The sequence below is a fragment of the Crassostrea angulata genome, chromosome 4 (genome assembly GCF_025612915.1).
Source record: "Crassostrea angulata isolate pt1a10 chromosome 4, ASM2561291v2, whole genome shotgun sequence".
NCBI lineage: Eukaryota > Metazoa > Mollusca > Bivalvia > Ostreida > Ostreidae > Magallana > Magallana angulata.
In genome coordinates this window covers 24,250,398-24,277,456 of record NC_069114.1, presented here as the reverse complement: position 1 = coordinate 24,277,456, position 27,059 = coordinate 24,250,398, and the positions used below count along the sequence as shown (strand labels likewise).

General features: G+C 34.8%; 3 protein-coding genes across 5 annotated transcripts in view; all 3 read left to right on the top strand.

Annotated features, from left to right (window-relative positions):
* Positions 1-4,614, top strand: part of LOC128180283 (IgGFc-binding protein-like) — an 11,152-nt gene extending 6,538 nt beyond the window's left edge. Inside the window, exons 3-8 of the mRNA XM_052848259.1 lie at positions 458-703; positions 827-1,857; positions 2,675-2,774; positions 2,895-2,945; positions 3,560-3,751; positions 4,514-4,614. Of these exons, the coding sequence (XP_052704219.1) occupies positions 458-703; positions 827-1,857; positions 2,675-2,774; positions 2,895-2,945; positions 3,560-3,751; positions 4,514-4,614 (1,721 nt within the window). The remainder of the gene's footprint in view (positions 1-457; positions 704-826; positions 1,858-2,674; positions 2,775-2,894; positions 2,946-3,559; positions 3,752-4,513) is intronic.
* LOC128180256 (SCO-spondin-like) overlaps positions 1-10,049 on the top strand; it is a 41,394-nt gene extending 31,345 nt beyond the window's left edge. For 2 of the 3 annotated variants that reach the window (XM_052848219.1, XM_052848218.1), the window contains 10 exons: positions 4,735-4,905; positions 5,814-5,984; positions 6,089-6,259; positions 6,391-6,561; positions 7,113-7,283; positions 7,523-7,693; positions 7,873-8,043; positions 8,910-9,106; positions 9,401-9,566; positions 9,800-10,049. In XM_052848219.1, coding sequence (XP_052704179.1) covers positions 4,735-4,905; positions 5,814-5,984; positions 6,089-6,259; positions 6,391-6,561; positions 7,113-7,283; positions 7,523-7,693; positions 7,873-8,043; positions 8,910-9,106; positions 9,401-9,566; positions 9,800-9,870 — 1,631 coding nt within the window. In that variant the 3' untranslated portion in view covers positions 9,871-10,049. The remainder of the gene's footprint in view (positions 1-4,734; positions 4,906-5,813; positions 5,985-6,088; positions 6,260-6,390; positions 6,562-7,112; positions 7,284-7,522; positions 7,694-7,872; positions 8,044-8,909; positions 9,107-9,400; positions 9,567-9,799) is intronic. The other variant, XM_052848220.1, reaches the window with a different exon arrangement.
* Positions 10,050-17,261: 7,212 nt separating this feature from the next.
* On the top strand, positions 17,262-25,710 carry LOC128180263 (uncharacterized). The gene is made up of 12 exons (XM_052848232.1): positions 17,262-17,337; positions 17,841-18,080; positions 18,237-19,267; positions 19,396-19,495; positions 20,099-20,149; positions 20,270-20,461; positions 20,584-20,754; positions 20,948-21,118; positions 23,818-23,988; positions 24,292-24,503; positions 24,837-25,002; positions 25,187-25,710. The coding sequence occupies exons 2-12, from the start codon at positions 17,882-17,884 to the stop codon at positions 25,255-25,257; spliced, it is 2,535 nt and encodes an 844-aa protein (XP_052704192.1). The 5' UTR covers positions 17,262-17,337; positions 17,841-17,881; the 3' UTR covers positions 25,258-25,710.
* The last annotated feature ends 1,349 nt before the right edge of the window (positions 25,711-27,059 follow it).

Here is a 27,059-nt window from a genome sequence, read left to right as displayed (position 1 = left end):
ATAAACTCATTTCATGTGTTCTTAAGTAATATTATCAACAACAAAAAAACAACAACATTTAATAGAAACTTCTGCCTCCCCCCCCCCCCCCCCCAAAAAAAAAAAAGATTTAAAAAATCCCACAAGACTAGGGTTTTGTTGACAAAATAAAAAGTTTCAAACTCAGTATCTTGCTTGTAACTCAACTTTTGACTTTCAAATTTTGACAAGGCATTAAAAACTAGAAATGTAGTTATTTCTTCTATATAATACTAGTTCATTGTATAAAAGTTTTGAATGATATGAAGGTTTTTTCCCCATAACAAATTTTCATGATTCTGACTAAGAAGTCCAAAAAAAGAACAAGGAAAACTGTTAGAAGTAGGGAGAAGGAAAGAGAAGAGAAATTCATATTAAGTCAGATTTTTTTCCGAATGTTGATATTGTTCTGTTTTCCATGTCTTTTATCAATTGACAGGTGCCCCAGACAACCGTGGTACAGACTTCATCATAGGTTTTATGGAAAATTATATCATGGGTTCGTACGTACAGTGTGAGCTGTTTGTGACGACCGCCCGGACCACTGTGGTCAGTGTAAAGGTAGACTCACCAAAATGTACCAGCCCAAAAATCTCAGCGTCATTCTCTATAACGGCAGGCAAGGTGAAACAGCTGATTTTTGATTACAGAATAAGAGTTGTTGGATCAAGAAAAGAGAGTAAAGGTAACTCTCTCTCTCTCTCTCTCTCTCTCTCTCTCTCTCTCTCTCTCTCTCTCTCTCTCTCTCTCTCTCTGTTTTTTACGATGTCATAGAGCTATGATAGTACAAGTTTTTTACGTTTGATAGGAATATTGGTAAAAGCAACTGATGAAATTGTCATCTACGGAATAAATAAGGAAAGGTACTCCAACGATGGCTTTGTCGGTCTTCCTCTCGACGTCTTGTCCGATGAGTACTACGTCGTTGCGTGGTATCCACCATACAGGCAGTGTGAGCTGATGGTTGTAGGGGTGGAAGATTCTACCGTGGCAAGCGTGACCCTCGGGCAGCACATCGGGTCCAGGAATGTAAAGTATGGAGGCAGAACTTACTATAAAGGCAATACGGTAAAGGAAACTCTAAACAAGTACGACACATGGCAGCTTGTCAGTACTGGCGACCTGACCGGAACTTACGTCACATCTACCAAAAAGGTTGCCGTATTTTCTGGAAACAAGAAGACAAAAATTGGAGCTGGGGGTTCCCAAGATCATTTGGTTGAACAAATGACCCCAGTAGACACATGGGGTAAAAACTTTGCTACGGTTCCAATCCCGAAGAGAACTGTTGGTGATTATTTCAAATTCATTGCCAGCGAAGATAGCACTACAGTTAAAATAACGGGAGGATATACGTCTACTTTTACGATATCGAAAAAGGGAGGAATGGTACAGAAGCTTATTTCATCCAAAGCATACTGTAGGATTGTAGCAGACAAACCAATCATGGTAACCCAATTCGTTCAGTCCCAGCAGAGCTCCTCCGAACCTTCCGATCCCTCCATGCTGATCATTCCTCCTGTTGAACAGTACGGCGCAGATTACACATTTGCTACCCCGAAGTACTCTCAGGGCTCGTATGAAAATTTCTTTATGTTTATCGTTGAGGCGAGCGAAGCCTCTGGTCTAAGAATTAATGGTAAAGCGTTTCCTACAAATACAGTGTATAAAGCAATTTCTGGAACCACCCTCATAGGGGGGTATATATCAATTACTGAGGGAACCCACACAGTCCGACACATATCCCCTATCGCCATTTTTGGAGGATTTTTATACGGCCGAGCCTCCGCTGAAACCTACGGATTTACCACTGGGATGAGAATGGCCAAAGTCAATACGGTAATCTATCAACTATCATGTCAAAGTCTCTTGTTCGCCCTGAAATTGAAGACAAGTTTTAACAATATTTTTTACAGAAGTTTGACATAGACTCTCTAATTTGTTGTCTCCGTTAAAGCTGTATATACGTACGCCTTTAATGCTATTTTTGCGATGTGAAAAATTAAGCACAAAGTTCGACAGCATGATGACCTGTATAAAAGCAAGCATTGTGACAAATAAAGACAATTCATTGATGTGGATTGAGTAATTTTATTTGATGGACTGAATTCTAATGGATACTTTCTAATGCATATTTATAAGCGATTCACGTTTGTGTGGGCTTGCGCAAGTGCGCAGGAAAAGTATAAAGAGAAACAACATTGAGAAAGAGGCATGACATCAAATTTGTATGTTTGAATATATGAAAATACTGTATGTCGTTGACAAAATAATCCATTTCATGACATCAGAGCTTTTTTAAAAAATGAATAAATTTAACAGTTTATAACATCACTAATAAACATATTCACTATCAATATTGCTCATCTCGGGGGCCTCTTGACTAAATAGCTTTTCCTTTGGTCTCCGAATGCGTTAGCCCTCTACCAACATTTCGACCACGCTTTTGCGTCATCGTTTTTATTTACATCTTGAAAAAGCTTGCGAAATCAACTTGCAGAAAGTTTATAACTTATGTAGGTTGATAAATAACAAACACTTTTTTTTTCTTTAAAAGCATTCACAAAATACACAATGATAAGATTTGAATTAAATTGTTCTATAAGTGTTTGGGACTTGAAATTGTAGAAAATTTACTAAACTTGATTTGTTCTAGGTCTGTGTCCCTACGCCGACAGTTACAGGAGATGGTATAGACAACGACTGTGACGGAAAAATCGACGAGGAGCTATGTACCCCGGAAAACCAAAACAAAGGTGACACCATTTTTCGATGAATGTTTGTAAATGTGAAATAGCTATTTATGCGTTTTCTAAGTTTTATTCTATAAAACAATTTACATGTAAAAAATTAAATCATTACATCTTCAAACATAGATGATGACGGGGATGGAAAAGTAAACGAAGATTGTGCTAAACCGCCACCTGGTGAGTAAATAATCAAAGTACTGAAAGCCGGACTCTTTTGGTGTGTCTTTATGCATATTGTGATGTAAAGACTGAAAATCTCTCTCTCTCTCTCTTGCTTTTAATGTCTGCAAAGCGTCAGAGAGCGACCAAATTTTGTAAACAAAAATATGTCTGTCTAGTAGAAAAAAAATTCAACAGTTGCTGCCTTGAATTTTGCAACAAGCGTTATATATTCAATCCCCATTTCTTCAACGCGCAGCAAAGCAGTTCATGAAAATTCATGCGCATTGTATGTGTCCAAAATGCATAGTCTTGTTTTAAAAACACGTTATTGATAAGAAAACAAAAAGTTAGACAATTCTCTCGAAATTAAAAAAAAAGAAACAAAATGCCAATACTTTTGACAAAACGTGGCTCTTTGTTTAACTATTTGGTATAGCGGAAGCTTTTACTTTGACGCTGTTTGCCTTTTTGTTTACTTTTGAAGTTGTGCTATTTATAGTAATATTGGCAATTTCCTGTCTACAGCCAGGACTCTGCTTTCAGCAGAGCCCGGCTAAAAGAAAAAAAAATAAAAAAAAAAATATGGCCTCAGAATTTAATTATGCATGCCAATTTTTTAAATTTGTCAGTTGATGGTGTGTGGGCTTCTTGGGCGTCATACGGTGCATGCTCTGTGACCTGTCAACCAACGTCGGGCACAGTATCTGGAACCAAAACTCGAACAAGAACCTGTTCAAATCCGGCCCCAGCTTATGACGGAAAACAGTGTGTTGGTTCTGGAAGTGAAACCGTTTCATGTACACCAACTAACGCATGTAGAGGTAATCCAATTGAAACTAGCAGTTATCTTCAAATCAAAATCGGGGGGAAAATAAAATCAAAAATGCAATAATCATTCATTTGGCATTCAGAAGTTGGATTGCTATTATGATATATAATTCACTTAATAGCAAATAGTATTCTGTGGTCGGTTTTTAACTAGCATTCAAATTTACATCCGTATGCTAATAATTGTAAATTCAAATTCCATATAAACTCCCTTTTTGAACGTAAGAAACAGTGACGAATAAAATTGTCACTGGCTGAAATGACCTGGCAATTGACATAAATAGCTAGCCTGGGGAGAAGTTAAGAAATACTGTTGAAAGTATTCACGGAGCTGCCTAACACCTTGTATCCCATATTTGGGCATTCATATTTTTGTGAGGATGGGGCTCCGGGAGAGACCAGTCGATCTACAAAAGAAATTGGAATTAAACCTCCATTAACAGACAGAGCTAGCTTGCTGAAAAAAGGGAATTTGTTTACAGTTGTAATGGCTAAATGAAAATAGTCTTAATGTGGCTGGCCAACACTACACATCCCATATTTGGGGCTTCATATTTGGTAAAGATGTAGCCCCGGTAGAGACCAGTCGACCTTTACAAGGAATTTAGTTTATATTCAAGGGGTGGCTAACACCCTGTATCCCATATTCCTTAATTCATTGAATTTTTACAGTAACTGATATTTTTCATACTGAAAGTTGACGGACAATGGGGATCGTGGGGATCATACGGTGCATGTTCTGTGACCTGTGGTAGCGGAAGTAGGCAACGTTCTAGGTCATGTAATAATCCAGCGCCAGTGGGTGGCGGAAGTAACTGTGCAGGAAGTTCTACGTCATCAACAACATGCACACTGACTGCCTGCCCAAGTAAGCTTTACAAAGAGATAATCTCCTAATTTTCACCAATAACTTTTTTTTCAATGTTTCCAAAATAAAAAAATACATTAAATAAAATCTAATATTTTATCAATAAAGTTGACGGTAATTGGGCTTCATGGGGGTCTTATGGCGCCTGTACCGTAACGTGTGGAGGAGGAACCCAGGGCAGGACTCGCTCCTGTTCTAGCCCCGCCCCTCAATATGGCGGATCGGCATGTTCCGGATCTTCTTCTTCATCTCAGAGTTGTAATACACACAACTGCCCAAGTAAGAATTGTCTCCTTTTGTAATGAATCTGTATATAATCAGTGATTAGGTAGCCTTGACTTCTATAGAAAACCTGAATACAAAATGCATCTGATTCAAAATATAATGTTTAGTATCTATACTACTGTATTAAAATAATAGACTCGAATTTTTTAGCTTTAATACCGATAAATCGGAAGAGTACTGTCTTTTGTTTTATATATTTTAAACATAATTGGTACTTGAAGATTACCAATTTGTTTTTATTTTTTCTCAATCAAGCTTCGTTAATTAATAATCAACGAAAATTTCTCAAAAAATTCCGGAAATCATCTGAATTTTTTGTATTTTATAATCTTGCGCATGCGCATTACATTCACGCTAAATCACGAGAGGCTCCTTATTTTATGTATCCACAATAACACATTTGCATGGATAAACTTGGAAACGATAAAACAAATGTGTGCTAATTTTAATTGGAAATTTTTTCCTATTCATCAAAGAAAATACGGGAGATAACTCTAAGAGAGTGCATTTACTATAAAAATTCCCGAGAGTTTCGAATGTCAACATGGTGTGTAAAAAACGTTGTTAAAATATGTTGAATTCTGCAATTATAGAATTAAACTTTTCAAAGAAAGGTGTATATACAGCTTCAAAATGGTTTGTTGTGAACAATTTGACTGTTATTTTCAATGCAACTTTATTAATTTTCTCCAAAATCGGGATGAAAGCATTTCCAGAGACACAGTTAGATTATTCCAACTCAGCAGAGTGTAGTGAAATTAATAGTTTTATTGTACGCTTGAAGTTTGGTTATGCAAATGTCAACAATATAATAAACGGTGTTTCGATGTATCTATTTTGTAAATGCCCGATTTCATATGCAATGTCAACACGGGTCAAAGTCTAGTTAATGAAATTTTAAGTTGATGGAAATTGGGCGTCTTGGGGATCATACGGCGCATGCTCAGTGACCTGCGGTGGGGGAAGTCAATCACGGACTAGAACCTGTACGAACCCCGCCCCTCAGTATCTTGGAGCTAACTGTGTTGGAAGTACATCGTCGTCACAAAGCTGTAACACACACAACTGTCCAAGTGAGTATAAAGATACGTTTAGATTAATACTGGTGGCAAAAAGTTGAGTAGCTATAAAACTAATTTTTAGCTGTTTGCTTATGATTATAAGAAATGTGTTTTAGTTGATGGTAATTGGGCTTCATGGGGGTCTTATGGCGCCTGTACCGTAACGTGTGGAGGAGGAACCCAGCGCAGGACTCGCACCTGTTCTAGCCCTGCCCCTCAATATGGCGGATCGGCATGTTCCGGATCTTCTTCTTCATCTCAGAGTTGTAATACACACAACTGTCCAAGTAAGAATTGTCTCATTTCGTAATGAATCTGTATATAATCAGTGATTAGGTAGTCTTGACTTCTGTAGAAAACCTGAATACAAAATGCATCTGATTCAAAATATAATGTTCAGTATTAATGAAATTTTAAGTTGATGGAAATTGGGCGTCTTGGGGATCATACGGCGCATGCTCAGTGACCTGCGGTGGGGGAAGTCAATCACGGACTAGAACCTGTACAAACCCCGCCCCTCAGTATCTTGGAGCTGACTGTGTTGGGAGTACATCGTCATCACAAAGCTGTAACACACACAACTGTCCGAGTAAGTTAGAGCCTGTAACTGTCTAATATATTGTAGAAAAATAAATTACAGTCATTTTCGTTAATTGTTGTATGAATCTCATTCTCTCATATATCGTATTAAAGACACAATGCGCAAGTGTGTAATGCATCAGAAAATTCCGATTCCATCATTTTTCTTAAGGTTTTGGTCCTTTTAAACTTAGAATTGTGCCCCTCTGTTAAATATAGTTGTATTAATGAACAGTCTGTTAGCACTTCTAAGCCTTCTAAATCGCTGCATGGGATTTAGAGAAACTCTGAAGGCATTTCGGACACAATGCGTAGCTGTGCATATTATCAGGAAATTCTGATTCCAATGTTTTTCTTTGAAATTCGGCCCTATGAAACTTAGAATGTTGTATGTTTGTATGTTAAACTATGTTTTAGCAATGAGCAGTTTGTAAGGGCAACTCTTTTTAAAACCTTATAAAAAAGTGAGCTGTGCATATTACCTGAAAATTCCTATTCCTGTGTTTTTTCTTTGAAACATCAACAAGAGTATCATTTACATTACTTTGTTTCAAATGCAAGTTGACGGATCATGGGCCAGCTGGGGATCCTGGGCCACGTGTACCGAGACTTGTGGAGGAGGAGTGCAATCCCGAACCCGATCTTGTAATAACCCCGCTCCACAATATGGTGGCGTAAACTGTCCCGGGATGTCTTCAAGCACTCAGTTCTGTAACACACAAAACTGTCCCAGTAAGTAAATAATTTGCGGTCATAGATCAACCTTCAAATAACACAACATAAGTACATGCAATGTAGAAGCTTTAAAAAAAAACAAAAACAAAAAAACAATACCCGTTGCATGTCATCTTTATATGACATCTATTATGACAATTACAAATAATCAAAATCGATGATGCATCTTTAAACTTATTTTCTTATTTTCCATGGCCCTCATTTTTACTTAAATAAAGCGGTTTTTATTTTCCTAGTTAATGGAAATTGGAATAGCTGGACATCTTGGGGCTCATGCACAGTGACATGTGGGGGAGGTAAACAGACGCGTTCTAGAAGCTGTTCCAGTCCAGCCCCCCAGTACGGCGGATTAAATTGTCTTGGTTCTACAACATCAACTCAGGACTGCAACACACAACATTGTCCAAGTAGGAGTTTTCTTCAAACAGGACGGTCTAATCCATTGAAATAAATTTCAAGCTAATGTTTAAAATCCCACGATAAAAAAGAACAGAACTTCTTTAACACATTCATCATTGATATTACCCATACTCATCTCTATTCTTAAACAAGTTGACAGGACTGACCAAACAATTATGTGTTTCAGTTGATGGCGGTTTATCTAGTTGGGGAGCCTGGGGCACCTGTACCGTATCATGTGGCGGAGGAACACAAGTGCGCACGCGCAGTTGCACAAATCCTGCTCCTCAGTACGGTGGCGCTAGTTGTGCTGGAGTGACGTCACAAAATCAGGATTGTAACACACAAGTCTGCATCAGTAAGAAGGCTCATAACCTTAATATCTTTAAACATTTCATGATGAGATTTTAAACGATAACTGCCTCGTTCATCAACCGGTTTGACAACGGCTTGATTGAGAGAGATTGGCAGTAGTCGTAGTAAAGAGCTGCATTAGTGGTAGTCTGGTAGAGAGGGTCTAGTATTATTACTGACTTGCTTGCAACGGTCGAAAGAAAAAGGAGAGAGAGAGAGAGAGAGAGAGAGAGAGAGAGAGAGAGAGAGAGAGAGCATGCATCAACAGTAGTGTAAATGTGTAGTTTCTGAACTTATAATAAATCCAATTACACATGTATGATTCTTTGATTTTAACAAAGTGATTGTGACAGCTCTCCAGGAGTTCAGTTCATGTAATAATTTGTGTTATATTCTGTCTTTAATGGTTAGGACCGGTTATTTGGGGGGGGGGGGGGGGGGGGGTTGCATTGCCTACATCAATGATGTCTCATTTAAAGTGACAGAGAAAGCATCAAATTTTAATTGCTTATATATTAATGGCTCGAGGGGAAAATTTCCAAGAAATAAAATTTGACATATGTTTTTTTATGATAATGCTTCAGATTTCTCTTGTAACTTCCTTTTGATTTAACTAAATTGATATTCTTATGAAAGGCAAATATTTAAGCGTATGAGTGACAATAATAAAACAGATATAGAATTGCTTGCCAGCTGTGTATTTAATTCATCGTTGGCAAATTCGTCATTAAACACTTAAATTGGAATTCGTTATTAATAGCCAACTTAGGTAGTAGCTTTCATTAACAGTTTTTCATTTTGAAAAAAAAAAAACAACTAACAAGATACATGTACTTCCCTGCAAAGTAAATTTTCAGTTTTCTTTCATAGTTGACGGTGCGTGGAGCCAGTGGGGGTCCTGGGGCACGTGCTCTGTCTCATGTGGAGGAGGGAAAAGGTCACGTGCCAGGACATGTACCGACCCAAAACCAGCTAATGGCGGGAAGTCGTGCATCGGCTCTACCAGTGATCTCGATGACTGTAACTCCCAGACCTGTCCCACCCCCGCCGCCGGGGCCTACGTACAGGTAAACCCATTGACATGTTGTTTGAATGTCATGAAATGTTTTTTTTAAATCATCATAAAAAAATATGAAATGAAATTTCTTTAAGTTAGTATATATATATCTTGATAAAAGATATTTAATGCATATATATCACTACGGAGTATATCAGTTTATTAAGAACCCCGGCCCTCTTGTCTCATTTTCATCAACACACGTGTAGAGTAAATCAAATTTCTAATTCATTATTCACTAACAGAGCTATATGATTATTAAAATGGTGATATTAAACTGGTGATATGTTTTATGTATTAATAGCTTTGTCCAGCCGGATGGTTTACTTGTAAATCAGGGGGAATAACTTGTATCGACAAGGCATTTATCTGTGACTGTTCATCAGACTGTGATGACGGAAGTGACGAAACGACCGGATATGCCGGTTGCTCAGGGGCCGTTATTGCTCAATGTGCAGAAAACAGTTCAGGTATTCATTTGCAATAACTCTAATTGATAAATAAATATAACCCTTTAACATTTAACATAGATCTAAATACATGTAGATACTTTCTTTCCGCTGACTTATTGCTGTCAAAAAGCATTCGTAAGAGAATAGAAATCACTCTTTTATTTGATCTGTATGATATATATATTATATATTTTTCTCTATTAACGATATCTTAGACATTTACATTGTATGCTTCCATCAATATTTTGCAGGGAAATTGTTTTCATCTCCAGTCCTGGTGTTCTGTGCGTTTGTAATGGTGTTTTATCAACTAATCAAGTGATGAGTCAACCCAGTGGTTTTAACAAAGGTCACTTAAAAGAAGATTATAGACCCACTAACTTGTTGTGCCGGATGACGTTCGTCGTCAATGTTGTTGATTGAATTTTCAATGTCAGTTTACTGTGTAACCTGCATGTCGTTTTTCTAAAAACATTCTTAATAAAAGTCCTCGCAATTCAATGTTTTGTAGAATGTTATGTCTGAGTATGCTAATTCTGATTACAAAACTTCTAAAACAAAATGTTAATTCAACAATTGCTTATGTCTAATGTTGAAGTTTAACTGCGTATTATCTGAGATGTACCACAAATGGAAAATAGTTTCAGTGTATAATTTCCCATTAAGCATTGAATACTTAATTTGGATACTGTCGGATCTTAAACACACCAGGCCGTGCAGAAAAAGTGAGTACCAATCGTTAACTGGTGTGTTATAGGGCCGACGATATGCCAAAATAAGAACTTACTGCTTTTATATATATATATATATATATATATATATATATATATATATATATATATATATATATATATATATATATATATATATATATATATATATTAAAAGCACTGAATAGAATCAAACACTAGGCATCTTTAAAGTGTCTGAATATATAAAGCACTAAAAATGGCTAGCGACACGAACAATAGAAATTGTCAAATTTTCGGGACAACCAGTCCCTTCTTCAGGACCAAAAAATAAATTACATGAGTACAAAACAAAGAAAACAAGATCTAAAGCTACTACTAAACTACTTGAGAAACTATAAAAAAGAACAGCTACATTATAAACATTTGTTCACATTCTTAAAGAAGGTGTTGCTACTGTCGCCGATCGCTCTAAAGTAATCACTTTATATATATATATATATATATATATATATATATATATATATATATATATATATATATATATATATATATATATATATATATATATACACACACACACACCTTAATGACTGTATTGGTAATGGTGCTTCCTGACTTCCCCATTCTGAGGCAATAATAATAAAATAATTTCGTCTTGTCTATCTTATTTCCCACTTAACTGTTGTAACCTTGAAATAATTAATGGGGCATGTTCACGCTTTTTGGTTAATTTTTTTTTACCGTTTACTATGTTTAAGTAAATTGATAATGCATTTGTAATGATCAATCAAAATTTGAGAGTCAGTCGTTGAGTTAAAAGCAAAGATGCAGAGCTAACAATTCTTTGCTATGTAAACAGAGCTCGTGCTTTGTTTTCGATATATCGGTAAAAGTTCTTTTTAAGATTTTTTCATCTGCTAATTCGTTTTGAACATAAATAAAGTGACACATTTATTTTTTGTCTAAACTTGGAAATTCAAAATATATACAATAATAAAAACAAGAGTTGAGTTTTGTTCACATACATGTAACAAAGAATTGTCTGCTAGATATCTCATTTATAACCTAAATTTTGATTGATTATTAGAAATGTCTCACTAAAGCGTTGTAAACATTAAAGACGGAAAAATAAATGTTGACCCAAATCATGTGCATGCACCTTTAAGGCTCTTAAAATCTGTTGTGTAATCTGTAGACTGGCTGAACTGTTAATACTTATGATTAATGCACACGGCTTTAAATGTGACGACACGGGATTTCAAGGTCAGCGGGACCCAGTTTTGAGGGGACTGGTCGGGTATGACGTATATAAAATGGAGAAATCAAAATTCCGATACATTTACCATTTTCTTTTAAAATCCATGTGTATAGATTCATTTAGCCAGACATTGATAATGTTAATCTATCTTACCAAATTAGAACATTGGCAAGACCTGTTGTGCTGCATCTAATTTAATGTTCTCATTTCAAGATCAAAGAGGTTCGTTCATTTGTTTTAGGTAACCATTTTGGGTCATCTCTAGTCCGAATATTTTGCATCATATATTAATTCTATAGTTTTGTTTTACAATGCCAAATTACATATACTAATAAGTAAGAAGTTGTGTTTGGTAGCGGAAGGTTCTAAGAGGAAAAATAACATTTCAAATAACACAATAGTTTTAGAGTACTGTAATTTAAGCTTTCTAATTTTCAGTGCAGACTAAACTTCCAGACAGTTTGTACATCGTGATATCTACATTTTGTCCCTTATACCATATTTGAACAATTGTTTTATGTTTTTCTTGACATATATTGGCATATTCAGCCTTTATTTCATAAAAGTGAAAAAAAAAAAACCATATCCTAATTTTTGCCTAAAATCAGCTTATTTCATACCATATCTAAAAGTTTATATATTTGACCAATTCGTATGGTTTTATTTTCTGAACATAAGTTTTTTCTGTCAATCTGTTAAAATTTGAGCCATAGTTTTAGACTTTAAAATAATTTCATTGCATGTTAATGATGATAATGACTGAAAACAGTGCTTTATTAGTGCAAAAAGTTCAAATATTCATTAGGTAATGAAATTGTGAACTTTTTTTAATATTGTTATTTCAATTTTATTTATTTTATTTCAAATAGAATAAAATTCTAATTGTTGCCATCATGGTTCATTTATATGAAAAATAATAGAAGGAATGCCATTTATCTGTACATTGCACTGTGAGTTCAGAGAGGTCATGTTAAATACACCGTAGCGCTGAAAGAAGCACACAGACCCTAAATTCTTGTTTTGAATTTTGGTTATACAATGTGCATAGATTTTTAGATAATACTTTAGAAAAGAAACAACTTCAAGACTTATGATCGCATGATCTAACTTCCTTAAGTATTCATTTATTTATATCTTTTGCCATGGTTTCAAGAAAATTGTAATTCAGTTTACGTTTTTGTATCTTTTACTATCCATGCATAGTTACTACAATCACGAGAAAAGAAAATATGATCGAATGAATTTATTTTAAGGCTGTTAGGAACTTTAATTTGAATTGTTTTCTTTTAAATTGACCATGTAACAAGTAAAAAAAACCATACTAAATGTAACACGATAGAATGGCCACTAATGGCACTAACGGGTCCATGGCAACCAGTGAACCAATCCAAGACACGGCATTGTAAGAAGGTCATCGAATCTTAATCCCTCTGAATTGACACTCACTGTGCTCTCATTACTGGACACATTTCTTGATTCAATTCTGAAGTAAACTATTTTCTGTACAAAGAGTGCAGAAAGTTCATTTATGAGAATAAAAAAAAATTACATGTAAAAATTTCAACATCATTGTCTTGTAATACTAGTAGTTTATCTAAATATATGATATTATGATTACTAAGGAAAAGCAATGTTTATTGCATATGGTTTTGTCGCTTTTGGAGAGTAGATCTCTCTCTCTCTCTCTCTCTCTCTCTCTCTCTCTCTCTCTCTCTCTCTCTCTCTCTCAGTGTTTACACCTCTTCTGTCAAATCGTTTGTTAGCTAAATAATTAGATGGAACAAATATCGATAAAATTTCATTTTTAACCGGGTTTTCCGAAGGAAAAGGGTACCCTCATTGTACGGATAACTCCTCCTACAGTTTTCAAGATAGGAAGTTGTTGTTTTGCAGATCAATTGTACATGTATCAGAGGTGTGCAGATTGCTAGGATTTTGATTTCTGGTAATTTATGAAAAAAATACCAGCTTTTGAACTTAGTCATTTTTTGGCAAAATATTGCATATAGGGTACCCTCATTGTACGGATAACTCCTCCTACAGTTTTCAAGATAGAAAGTTGTTGTTTTGTAGATCAATTGTACATGAATCAGAGGTGTGCATATTGCTTTCTGATAATTTATGAAAAAAATACCAGCTTTTCACACACACGTCAATTTTTGTAATAAAGTGGACCAACGGTAAATTTACGTATACTTATAATTCGGTCTTAATATACAAAGAAAAAAAAAATTATCATTCTATATTTGTTTTATTTTTTTTTATAACGAGAAATTAAGTGAATTAATGAATAACTGATTTAACTTTAAATATTATGAATGTCAGCATTCCATAAGAAGAGATATGATGCGACAAATATTAATTTACATGTTTTATTGACAATGGCTGCTGTCCATGTACAGAAGTTCAACATCTCTCTCTCTCTCTCTCTCTCTCTCTCTCTCTCTCTCTCTCTCTCTCTCTCTTAGTTGTTGAACTTCGTGTGCATTTCTGGATTCTATCAGCTTTATCCGGTTATTATCCTCCTTTTGTTATCAGAGAGGTGATCGACCTGCTCCTACTAACACACTACCACATCAGCAAAATAATTTGGCATTGTTTTCTTCATTAAGAGATTAGAATTCGTGGGACATATAAATACAAATGACATGCATAAACACCCAAACATCAAAAACCATCCAATACATGGGTAGGTAGTCAGTTTTGCACTTCTAATAATGACTTGTTATAATAATAATTTTTTATTAAAAGATTTTTATTTTCATCTAAAAATAAATAGATTTTCCGTTGATATCTAAATCATATAGTGTCATTCCTGATATCAATTATTTTAACAAATCAAATTATGTTGTATATTTTATTTATTAAAATAAGTTATATCAGGAAGGACAATAGGCTCATTATTTCATGTTACGTTTTCCATAGGCAATTTTTTTGCTTATTCATCACATTTATATATATATATATATATATATATATATATATATATATATATATATATATATATATATATATATATATATATATATAAATGTTGATAATGATATAATTAAATGCTATGATACCGGTATATTTTAACCAATCGAAACAGAAGTTGAAGTTGAAATAACCCGGATATCATATATCTAAGTACTTTAATATATTTGACATGGCAATTATCGGCCAAATTAGAAATAATTTTTTAAAATATAATTTTTAATTGTTTTCAAATTTGATATGTTTTAATGAGTTTCGTAGAATAGCCAGTGTTGTACATGTTGTAACGAAATACAAATGTATGTAATTTTCTATTTCATTTGTGAGTTTTCAAGTCCAATTTCTTTACATTATTTACCTCACTCTCATCCCCATCACAACTACATGTGTCTTGTGTCAAAAAATTTGATTTTTATTCAATCTGATATTTCTATCATTTTTATTTTATCAGTTTTCTTACTGATGATCCTGAAAAGATGAAAATAAGTTTAAACCTTCTTTACAAGAATTAGATAACCATCAAATACGTGTGAGAGAAAAACAAAATTTAGAACTTCAAATAACAAACTTCAATTATTAGAAAAAGTAATGACATGTCATAGAATTGTCGCATTAAATCCAAGTTAATCATTTTCAAGGACTCCAAATCTCCAACCTAAATAAATACGGCCTAGTTGACAAATTTCAATCTACTTTCGTTATAATATCCCGTTTTGGGATATGGGATGGGTGTTCCAGATTTGTCGTAACAATTAATCGATGGTCTCAGTGCTCCAATTAAGATTATCTTTTTATCTCATTCATCTTTCATGGCAGTCATGGTGTTGATGAAAATATTTGAAATAATTTATGGAAATCTAACTTTCAGTTAGAAAATAAGCAATCTGAAATATGTTTCATTAAAAATAGCTTTACTTTTAACATGGATCAAATCACATATATGTAAATGTATAGATATTTTATGCTGCAAGTCTATCTTTTATAAAATTTATCATGATTCTTAAAAATTCTAGTTCAATCCAGTGTGTTATGAAACAAATCTCCAGTGACTTCCATTTTTATCAAAAAAAAAAAAAAACCCAAAAAACAACAACATTGTTTTAAGAATTATAACAGATTTTGAATGTTTTAGTTAATCTAATTCTTAAAAACAATCTAGTTGTGAGCTTTGATATATATTTGATTAATTTGCACCAAAACGATTATTTTTGGAATGACCTTAAAACTTCTGTAGAACAGTTAAATCCTGTGACCCCACAAAAGAAGTTCATAACTCGAAAATGACTCCTTTTTAAAACCCTAATACTATTTTACGTCACACAGATCTGACAGATTAAGAGCATTAATCAAAGACAGATAATTACATTGTATGAGAGTGAATTTCAAATCTCATTAAAGCGATTGTTCAGTAATGCTCTTTATCATTTAAAAAAAATTGCTGTTCATTCGCGAACATTGCAGGCAGAGAGAGAGACAGAGACACGGAGAGAGAGAGAGAGAGAGAGAGAGAGAGAGAGAAAGAGAGAATATGACAATGTAAACTAACATTGATCATTATATTATCACTTGATTATTGATATTTAATGCTATCACCTAATACACAGACCAACGCTTATTAAACACGAACTTCGTCGCCACTGATTGGATGGCTTTGTCGTGATCGGAAGCAGTATGGACACAATTTCCCAAAATCAAGAGGGGAACATATTCAATGGATGTAGATATATTTCATTTTGCCTCTTCACAGACAAATACATATATGTAGTTACCAGACTAGGCTAAGTTCTAGTACTCTTGTTATTTTGGCAGTTTTGTTCTACGTGTACATTGCGGAAGAATACTTATAGTTTGTCAAAATACACGTGATATACTTAAGAAATAAAGTACGAGTTTTCGGGAATGTTGCAAAATAACCTCCGAGGTCGAGAAATGTTGTTTTGAAATACAAAAGCCGAGGCGTTAGCCGAGGCTTTTATATTTTGAACAACATTTCGAGACCGAGGAGGTTATCCTGCAACATTCACGATAACAAGAACTTTATTTCTATTCTACTAACAGCCCAGTATTTCTACAGATCGTTTCTCCTATAGAGAGACGATCTAGGTCATTTTGACGGCTGTTCCGTGTAACCCCAATGGTTTTGTTGGTAATGTGTATACATGTGAATCGATCAAAGGAATCACATGCAGACGACAGAATTTTCTTTGGATTTTTAATACTCTTATCTTATTTATAAAATATCTTTGAATCATGTTCCTAATATTATAAGGGCAATTTAATACGATTATTACTACTACATGATATATATTTTATGTAAAAACATGCAGTGAAAATATGCTAGGGAGGTGCTAGGAACAGCCGCATTGATCTCTTAAAAATAAACATTTGAGGCAATACAACTCGTTTTGACTGGAACTAGCACGTGAAATTGACATGGTTTTAAAACTTTTTACGGTTTGAAGTTGAACTTTCATAGTCAGTGCGAGACAAATAGGTATTTCTGATCTGATAATTTACTGATGACGTTCGTGGTATATTGGAGAATAATGTCCGCGGCATTTCTTTGATCTCGGCAATAACTGTAGTAGAATTCACAACTAACAACACCTTTCGAACATGTATGTTTGTGCTAAAACTGACCATCGTATTTATATATAATTACCGAGATGGAAAGTCATTCATAAACAGATATTTTTTTATGGAAGAAAGAAAACAAAGGGTCATATGTCGATATACAACAAAGCCATTTATCTGTGCACAATAATTTTTAGCAACAAAAAATACATTTCGCTGTGTTTTGCAGGTGCTCAGCTCTGGGTGGCAGTCGCCCTTTGGGCTTGCTCCACTTTAGTACAACTTGAAGGTAAGAAAGATAACCCCGATCTTGATTGTAAAATTTAAATGTATTATAATAACGAACCATTTACCTGATTGTAAATTGCATGTGACTTTTAAATGTTGGAGAAAATACTCAAAATTGGGTATCATGATATCCAAGAAATAATGTAGTAAAAATACGCGATATTAGATGTTAACCGGCGTTACTCAATTTATGTGCAAGACCGTTGCTGCTATCATACTGCTTTTAAAAAAATAAATGAATTGATTATACATGTAGGATTAAACAGCACCTTTTACATATTTTATTGGATGGATATATTAAATTTACATGACTAACTTAGCCAGTAAAAAAATGGCCCAGTTGGGCCATCATTTTTCAATATATCTTCTGGAAGAAAACAAAAACAAATCAAGTTTTTCAAGCAAGAATGTTCATTAAGCTTATTTTCTGAAGTGCATTGTTCACATAGAAGAATTTTTAGCCTGTGTAGTTAACATAAAACCTAGACAAATTCTCTGTTATAGGTGCACCAGACAATCGAGGTACCGAGTTCATCATTGGATTCATGGAGAACCTCGGGTCAGACTACCAGTGTGAGCTGTTTGTGACCACCTCCCGAACCACTGTGGTTAGCGTACAAGTTGATTCTCCAAAATGTACCAGTCCGAGAATCTCGGCCTCTTTTACGGTAACCGCTGGCAAAGTAAAGCAGCTGATATTGGACTACCGCATAAGAATGATTGGCTCATCTAAAGAGAGTAAAGGTGTGTCATAGTGATTATCAATTAAATAGATATGCGCATGTTGTAATGATAATTAATGAGCTTTTATTTCAGTCAATCTTATTCTATATAGTAATCTACTATTTCAGCTGTTAACAATTTTTTTTATCAAATCTATATTCTGCGTTTGATTTTTAGGAATCTTGGTGAAAGCCTCTGACGAAGTTGTTGTATATGGAGTAAATAAGGAGAAGTACTCCAATGATGGCTTTGTCGGTCTTCCTGTTGACGTCATGTCGGACGAGTACTACGTCATTACCTGGGCCCCTCCGTACAGACAGTGCGAGATGTTGGTGATAGGAGCAGAAGACTCAACATCAGTTACCGTTACCATTGGCCAGAGCATCGGGTCCGGCTCCGTGAATTATGGCGGGAGAAACTACTACAGAGGAAATGTTGTAACGGAAACTCTAAACAAGTACGACACATGGCAGCTTGTCAGTACCGGCGACCTGACCGGAAGTTACGTCAAATCTACCAAAAAGGTTGCCGTGTTTTCTGGAAACAAGAAGACAAAAATTGGATCCGGTGGTTCCCAGGATCATTTGGTTGAACAGTTGACTCCAGTGGACACATGGGGTAAAAACTTTGCTACGGTCCCAATCCCGAAGAGAACTGTTGGTGACTATTTCAAATTCATTGCAAGCGAAGACAGCACCACAGTAACGATATCGGGGGGATACTCGTCAACCTTTACCATTTCCAAAAAAGGCGGGATGGTACAGAAGCTTATTCCATCCACAGCATACTGTAGGATTGTAGCAGATAAAGCCATCATGGTGACCCAATTCGTTCAGTCTCAACAGAGCTCCTCCGAACCTTCCGATCCCGCCATGTTGATCATTCCTCCCGTAGAGCAGTACGCCGCAGACTACACTTTTGCCACTCCAAAATATTCTCTTGGATCATATACAAATTTCTTCATGTTTATCGTTGAGGCAGGCGAAGTTTCTGGTCTAAGAATAGATGGAATTGCCTTTCCTTCTAATGCTGTTTTACAAACAATATCAGGAACCAGCCTCGTTGGGGGGTACATATCTGTCTCTGAAGGCACTCACACAGTCCGACACAATTCTCCTATAGTAATCTTTGGAGGGTTTTTATATGGCCATGCCCATGCTGAGACCTACGGATTTACCACTGGGATGAGAATGGCCAAAGTCAATACAGTATGTGGTCTGTTCTTTTGAATTGCATTTAACAATAGATACGGCTACTCTGTGATCACGGCTTGATATCATAACATTTAATCTAATGGGGAAAAAAACTTAAAAACACGCTTGTTTTTCCTCCATAGGTCTGTGTCCCAACACCGACGGTTACAGGAGATGGTGTAGACAACGATTGTGACGGAAAAATCGACGAGGAACTGTGTACCCCGGGAAACCAAAACAAAGGTACCGTAATTGTGGTCATGAATACTGTGAATGTCAGAATGTCAAATGTTTGCTTTTTCCCAACATTTTGCATATTCGCTATATACATGTAAATGACTTCTCAAATGATAGTAAAACAATCTTTTCAGATGATAATCAGACAATGGATATTGTTATTTTTACATTTAAGATCGTAATTTGTATTTACAGTTTGCTTTTCTCTTTCATTTCTATTAAGTCCTTAAGAATAATGGTGGATACGATAAGTATTATCTTTTATTTGCTTGGATACCTTTGTCATTCATCTCCAAAGTTGAGTTGAAGTATAGACGCTTCATGACATTCAATGTTACTTTTTTGCTTCATACTTGTCTTTGTACATAGTTCGTTTGATGTTCCAAATCTTTTAAAATTGGGAGATGTAATACTCATGTTGCATTGCCAAAAATCTCAAGCATTTACCGAATGCATGATGATTGGTCCTGTGGTGGTTTGTTTGCTGCATGAGAATCATTTCGTTTAAAGAGGAACGTGAAAAAAAATCTTATAATCCTTCGTAATTTTGTCATTTGTGACTTTAAAATTAATATATATTTACTGGGTAACACTATTTGTTTTTTGCAGATGATGACGGAGATGGATCGGTAAATGAAGACTGCGCAACACCCCCACCTGGTCATCAAATTATTTACATATCAATAATTACTCTAAAAAATTTATGAAAAGTATAGGCTATGTAACTATATTAAATATATAAAAAAAAAAAAAGGCCATGCGCTGTTGCTTTGTATTTAGTTGACGGACAGTGGGCATCCTGGACTTCTTATAGCGCATGCTCTGTGACCTGCCAACCACCGTCAGGCACGGTACCAGGAACTAAAACTCGAACCAGATCCTGTTCAAATCCGGCTCCGGCTTATGACGGGAAACAGTGTGTTGGTTCTGGAAGTGAAACCGTCTCATGTACACCAACTAACGCCTGCAGAGGTATTAACTGTGAATCACTTCAACGTAATCCATTGTTTACATGAAAATTAATATCATGGCTTCTTCGTTTGTATTATCGATAAAATTGTCCATTTTTAACTGCCACATTTACCTATTTTAAGTTGACGGGCAATGGAGTTCATGGGGTTCTTACGGCGCATGCTCTGTAACGTGTGGAAGCGGTTCAAGGACGCGTTCGAGATCCTGCAATAACCCTGCTCCATATGGCGGCGGAAGTGACTGTGTAGGCAGCGCATCATCCTCTACCAACTGCACGCTGTCGCCTTGTCCCAGTAAGTCAATGGATCCGTCTCATACAGTTTACAATAATAGGACGTCAGATCAAAAATATTTTCTCCTATTGTCCATAAAAATCTTTACGCATTGTGAATGCGGCTTTAAAGCGGGTATGGATATTTTGGGGGCTATATTTATATTGTAACTCTCTTTGTTGATTTATGTTAAATATCTTGAATTTACGTTTAGTCGATGGCGGTTGGACTGTTTGGACGTCGTGGGACTCATGTACAGTGACATGCGCGGGAGGTACAAAGACTCGCTCGCGAAGCTGTTCCAATCCTACTCCCCAGTATGGTGGCCGTAGTTGTAGTGGGTCTTCCACGTCAAGCCAAGCTTGTTATACACAAAGCTGTCCAAGTAAGACTTCAGCTTGTATAATAACGACAGTATTCTATCAAAGCATATAAAGTCAAACATTGAGTTCATAGTAGTAAAAACATATAAACATATAACAGTTTGGAGTATAAAAAGTTCGACACATGTCAACACAGTAAATAGTTTTCTGTTTAACCAATAAATGGATAAATGGATGTCGTCTCTTTTTAAGACAAACATGGATATATTTACGCTACTCAAAAAGATAATTAGGAAAAATATATCTCAAATAGCCATAGACACCCACAGACTTCATCAAAATGTAAAAGTTGCTTGGTCCGATTTTATATCAAATTTTGTGCACGCTTTTAAACGATGGTTATGCTCAGTATGTGTGTAATAGAACCGTTGCAACAAGAGTTTTGACTTTGGACAGTACGTGATAAACTCCAATTTGACGAAGGCGGGGTCTACACATGGTTAAGGGTGTTGTTTACTCAGGGTTTGAGTTCTCGAATTCGGATTGTTATGAAGTTCAATGTCATGAGTAAAATTTGTTCTAAACACAAAAAGTATCTGTGAAATGAATTATTATTGACATAACATTCGATATTTCTACTATATTATGGAATTATGCCAAAACAAAAATAGACTTTTAGCCAAACAGAGGAAATTCGGACTAAATTTTGCAGATTTTGTTTTCTGCTTAAACATTTTTGGAAGTACTCTAATATTTAAAGTTAAGATGTTATATTTTAGTCTATATAATTTTGCATATTTTCTGGTAGTTTTACCTCTTTTATTCATTATAATAACTGTATGGCATGAATTTAAAAAATATTGAAATATGCTTAAAAACGAGAAAAGACACCGTAACTCAAAATTTTGATCATTGACCTCATATAAATTATATGCCAACAGAATAAGATCGATATAAGTAGTTTAATACTATAAATGTTTTTGTATTATCATCATTCAATTTTTTGTAAAATTGGATCAAAAATGGGTAGGAATTTGAAAAGTGATAGAGGAAATTCGGACTGGGATATTTATGAAAATTGTGAAGGAAAACTTAATGCTTTGCATGTATTTAGTGTCACTGCCATTCATAAATTTTATTTCATTTTAAAAAGTGTTGAGCAATTTGTATTATTTTCACAATTAAGAAAATCTCAATCATAGTGTAAAATTTTAAGTGATTTTCCTTTAATTTTCCAAAAATATACAAAGGCCATTAACTCAAAAAGTAGGTCATTGACCTACTATTTTGAAAATGAAAAATAACACTACAATAAAAGGTCTATAACACACAGTAGTTGGTTTTTCATTATCATCAGTGGAATTTTTTTTCATTCTGAGTAAACGTCATCCTTAACTGTCCAGTCATTGGCTAATAGATATGCATACATTGAACGCAATGACACTCGTCCGACTTCACCCAGGGATGTATATTTCGCTGAAACAGCGTCAGTTTCACACAGCAAAGCAACGGTTTTGACTTTCTATGAATATTAATAAGGTTCTCTTAGCGAATTAAGAGAAAGGAGGACAATGTTTGCCGGCTTGTTTTGATGAGCAAACTAGATAGTTACATCCCGCCGAAAGTCCAAGGTCTTGTTAAAACGGTTCTAGTAGACATTGCAGCAGTTTTCCCAGTTAACTGGGCCATATTTCAATGAAAAAAAGGGTGTACAAAAATGATCTTAACCAAAAAAAAACCAACAAAAAAGGGTATGATAATCGCGTTATTTCGCCTCGTATTAAAACTCGCCCCTGATGTCGTGGGGGAGGGGGGTGATTGTGTCTATTACTAGATATAGCAATCAACAATTTTTAATTGTCAGTGAGTCCATGACGAACTCATTGACAGTTAAAATTGGTTAATCAGTAAAAGACAATTGTGTTAACCCTTGATTATTGGGTAGTATTCTGTAAAGTCAAAAATAAACCTGTGTACATGTTGTTCACTATTATTTCTGATGTGTGCTTTGTTTACGATCGATATATAACATCCTGGTTGAATAAACCCAAACATTCGGGGGACAAAACCAAACGGTTGCCTTTCCTAAACATTTCCATGATGTATTTGGTTTGTTATTTTGTATACCAATAAAGAAATTATTTTGATTTACTTTTAATATTTCTTACTTTTAAAGAAGATCGATTCTGCTGGTGTAAATAGGCGAAAGTCTTTAACTTTCAAAGAAAAATTGGATTAAGTATGTAAAATTATTTTATATTTACATCTACCAAGTATTATTCCCTCTATTTCTTACGGAAACTTAAAGTTAATTCATGGCTCTATAGAAACAAGCAGACTGAAATCTACATGCCCCGTTTATAGATTGGTCGAAATCTACAGCGGCTGAAACTGACAATAAACTGACAGGGCTGAGATTGACACGCCCTGTTTATTGATCGTTAATCTACAGCGGCTGAAACTGACAATAAACTGACAGGGTTGAAATTGACACGCCCTGTTCATCGATCGTTGCAGAAAAAATTTACATAACCCGTCAACGTGGGTTTAAATGGTTTTTAAATAAATTCAAAGTAATTGTATTTAAATCGATTACTTTTTAAAGTAATCGACCCCATCCCTGATTGGGAATCACATTATCCACATTAACAATATCAACTGATCTTTTATCATCAGGAATTTTAATAAGAGAAACAAGATTCACGTAAAATATATTTTTCTCAAAAAGAAATATACTATGAATAATTCTATTTTGTTTTAGTTGATGGCGGTTTTTCAAACTGGGGATCTTGGGGCACCTGCAGCGTAACCTGTGGCGGAGGAACACAGGTGCGCACGCGCAGTTGTAGCAATCCCGCTCCACAATATGGCGGCACTAATTGTGCAGGATCGCCTTCTCAGAATAAAACTTGCAACACCAATGTCTGCATCAGTAAGTTTCTTTCTTGTAACAGAAGTATTCTTGAAAAAAGCTAATATAATGTGTTTGTATATTTGAATATTAAAAAATGAAAAAAAAAAAACCCCCAAAACACATTAAAAACAAAAATGGATTTCTATGTCTAGTCTAGAAGCCATGAAGAGGCCAGAGCCAGAATATGGTTCAGATATTATATCATTTTGATAATAGCATTGGCCAGAAATGATAACATGACATACTATATAGTATTTCCTCAAAATAAACCTTCCTAATCAAACTAATCGTAACATTGATCGGATTTATTTTTTCATAAAGTTGATGGTGCCTGGAGTCAGTGGGGATCCTGGAGCACGTGCTCGGTCACGTGCGGTGGAGGGAAACAGTCACGTTCCCGAGCATGTATTGATCCCCCGCCAGCCAACGGAGGGAAAGACTGTGTGGGGATGCACAGTCCGGGAATGCACAGTGACTACAAGTTATGTATCAGCCAGAGGTGCCCAGCGCCGGCCCCTGGAGTGTACATACAGGTACAATCTACAAGATACTGGTCAAAGAGAAACGTGTACAACCACATCTATCCGTATATTTTAGGGAATTGTTATGTTATCAAAGAAAAAAAAAGTTTACTGATATAAAAAAATCACTTACCAAAACTTTTTAAAAACGTTTTTAATTGTTTTTTAAGATTTTGGATAAGTCTCCCCCTCTCAAATTTCAATTTGCTTACTATGCCTATGATGTCAGGGTATATTATTCTTGTCTCACAGTTAGTTAAGAAAAAAAAATAATCAAGTATACACGTAAAAAGATATTGTGTTCGATTGTGCCTATTATATCTAATAAATCGGTCTTCATTGTAGTTGTGTCCAGAAGGATGGTTTACTTGTAAATCAGGGGGAATAACTTGCATTCAGAATGCATTCAAATGTGACTGTTCATTTGACTGTGACGACGGAAGTGACGAAACGATTGGATATGCTAGCTGCTCAACCGCCGTCATCACTCAATGTGCTGAAAACAATTCAGGTTACATATACATATAATCATACTTGTATACGAGTAGTTCTATGACTAATATCAATAAAATAAAAAATGGTGTATTTCTTTTATATACTTCTTATGGTTTCATTTTTAAATTTTTTCTTCTATTCTCCTTCCGATATATTTCTTTATCTCTCTCTCTATTCTTATGTTTTTCAATTGATTGCAGGAAAATCATTGACGTCACCCATTATGGTCTTCTGTCTGCTATTTCTGACGTTATATCAGCAAACACATTGACTGTTCACATGGAATTATGTAAAATGATCTAAAACGGTTTGTTATCAAATTTTTAAAAAATCTATTTATTATTGTTAGCTTTGCGTTACCTCCGCCATCAAATAAAAAATTTCAACCACCTTTAAAAGGTTTCAAGTGGCAAAAATTTGTTATGGAACCTGGTAATGAAAATGTAGATGTTTCTTACATGCATAATTATATAACATGTATAATTATATAATGTTACTTAGTACATGTATAATATCATGTAATGTTACTTCAGAAGATTATGTGACTTTTATTGAATTAAAACAGCTTTATGCACAACAAAAACTGCATTATCAATTAATTCTAGCTATAATCCTATAAGATAAATCGAGACTTAGTTGGGATTGTCTGGATTTTGCAGTGTCATACATATTTCATATACTTCTGAAAATACCTGAATTATAAGTTATTTCGAACCATTGTGGATTTCAGCGTTGAATAGATTTATTACTGTACGATCAAGTAAAACTTACATAACCATTTTGATGTGTACTTTTGAAAATAATCGTAAAGCCGTTCCCACAAAAGTGTCTTACCGGCAAAGTTTCTGGTACTATATTTTAAGCCGCGGAAGCGCACTAAATAACATGTTTTATGGCTGTTCCATCAATTATTCATATCCCTGATAAAGAGCGTATAGTGTAATGGCTTTAAAGCGATGATACAATCATTTGATATTTGTTGGTTTGATAAGATTCATTTGGTCGAAAATTGTCAACAACGTGTGATACGATATTGTGTCATTGATAAAGCACTGCATCATATCTCATGTCATATCCTTAAATTTATTATGATTATGTCATATTGTATGATAAATATCATATCATATGATTTTTTATCACGACTCAATGCAATACCATATTTATAAAAAAAACCATACATTACCAAATGATGTAAGTTGCTCACAAAATGCAATATTCAATAAAAAGAAATCCTATGATTTATCATATATAAACGATCACATTCATCAAACAAGTTTGGGTGAGTTAGGTGCACGTGTTCTCTTAGCATCATTAATAATGAGAATAAGATTTGGTTCTGTGTCTGAAGCTCGCCTTATGTTTCAAGTGTTACATATATGTAATTTGTTCGGGACAGTATTTTATTCCGATATGAACAAGACCGAGTAGAGCTCGAGTGCGCATGATTTTGCGCATCTTTTTATTTTCATGCAGCCGTAGGTGCAAATTCATAACTTTCTTTTGTAATGTGATTTTTTACAAAATTAAAACATGTATTATATGTAACATTTATTTATTGAGAAATTGTGATTATATGATTTTGATAGGACGAAATGCTAAAACGTCATCGTTTCCCGGTATTGTAAACTATGCACAAAGCCAAAGTATGATTTATACATAAATTCGAGGGGCGATTGATTGAAAAAAGAACTCATTGAAAGAGCATTAGGAGAAACATATCAGCATTTTAAATTTAGTTACTTCGTTAAAAAAAAATATTTTATAAGCCCTTATATAGCGCACTATGCCAATTTTATATTATCTTTGGACAAAACCACGCTCGTAAATGGTTTTTTTTTTTTTTTTAAGAAAATCCATATGGTAGAAATATGAAATATACTAGATGATACCTCGCGCAAGCGGGGGAATTAACACTTATTCACTTTAATATGATGCATTGTTTGATACATATGTTGTTGCCTTTTGCTGTATGTACTGTGTCCGAAATTTTTCTAACATTGCTTTTCTTAACCTATTCTATAAAATTGAAATCAAAATGCAACTGGATATTTAGAAGAGCGGGCAATGATAAAT

What these genes read in the sequence shown, in the direction of transcription:
- LOC128180263 (XM_052848232.1), top strand. Translation starts at nt 17,882, where the DNA reads ATGGAGAACCTCGGGTCAGACTACCAGTGTGAGCTGTTTGTGACCACC. An exon ending in CACGCTGTCGCCTTGTCCCA is followed by an intron (nt 20,755 to 20,947) that starts GTAAGTCAATGG and finishes ATTTACGTTTAG; the next exon opens with TCGATGGCGGTTGGACTGTT. An exon ending in CAACACCAATGTCTGCATCA is followed by an intron (nt 23,989 to 24,291) that starts GTAAGTTTCTTT and finishes TTTTTCATAAAG; the next exon opens with TTGATGGTGCCTGGAGTCAG.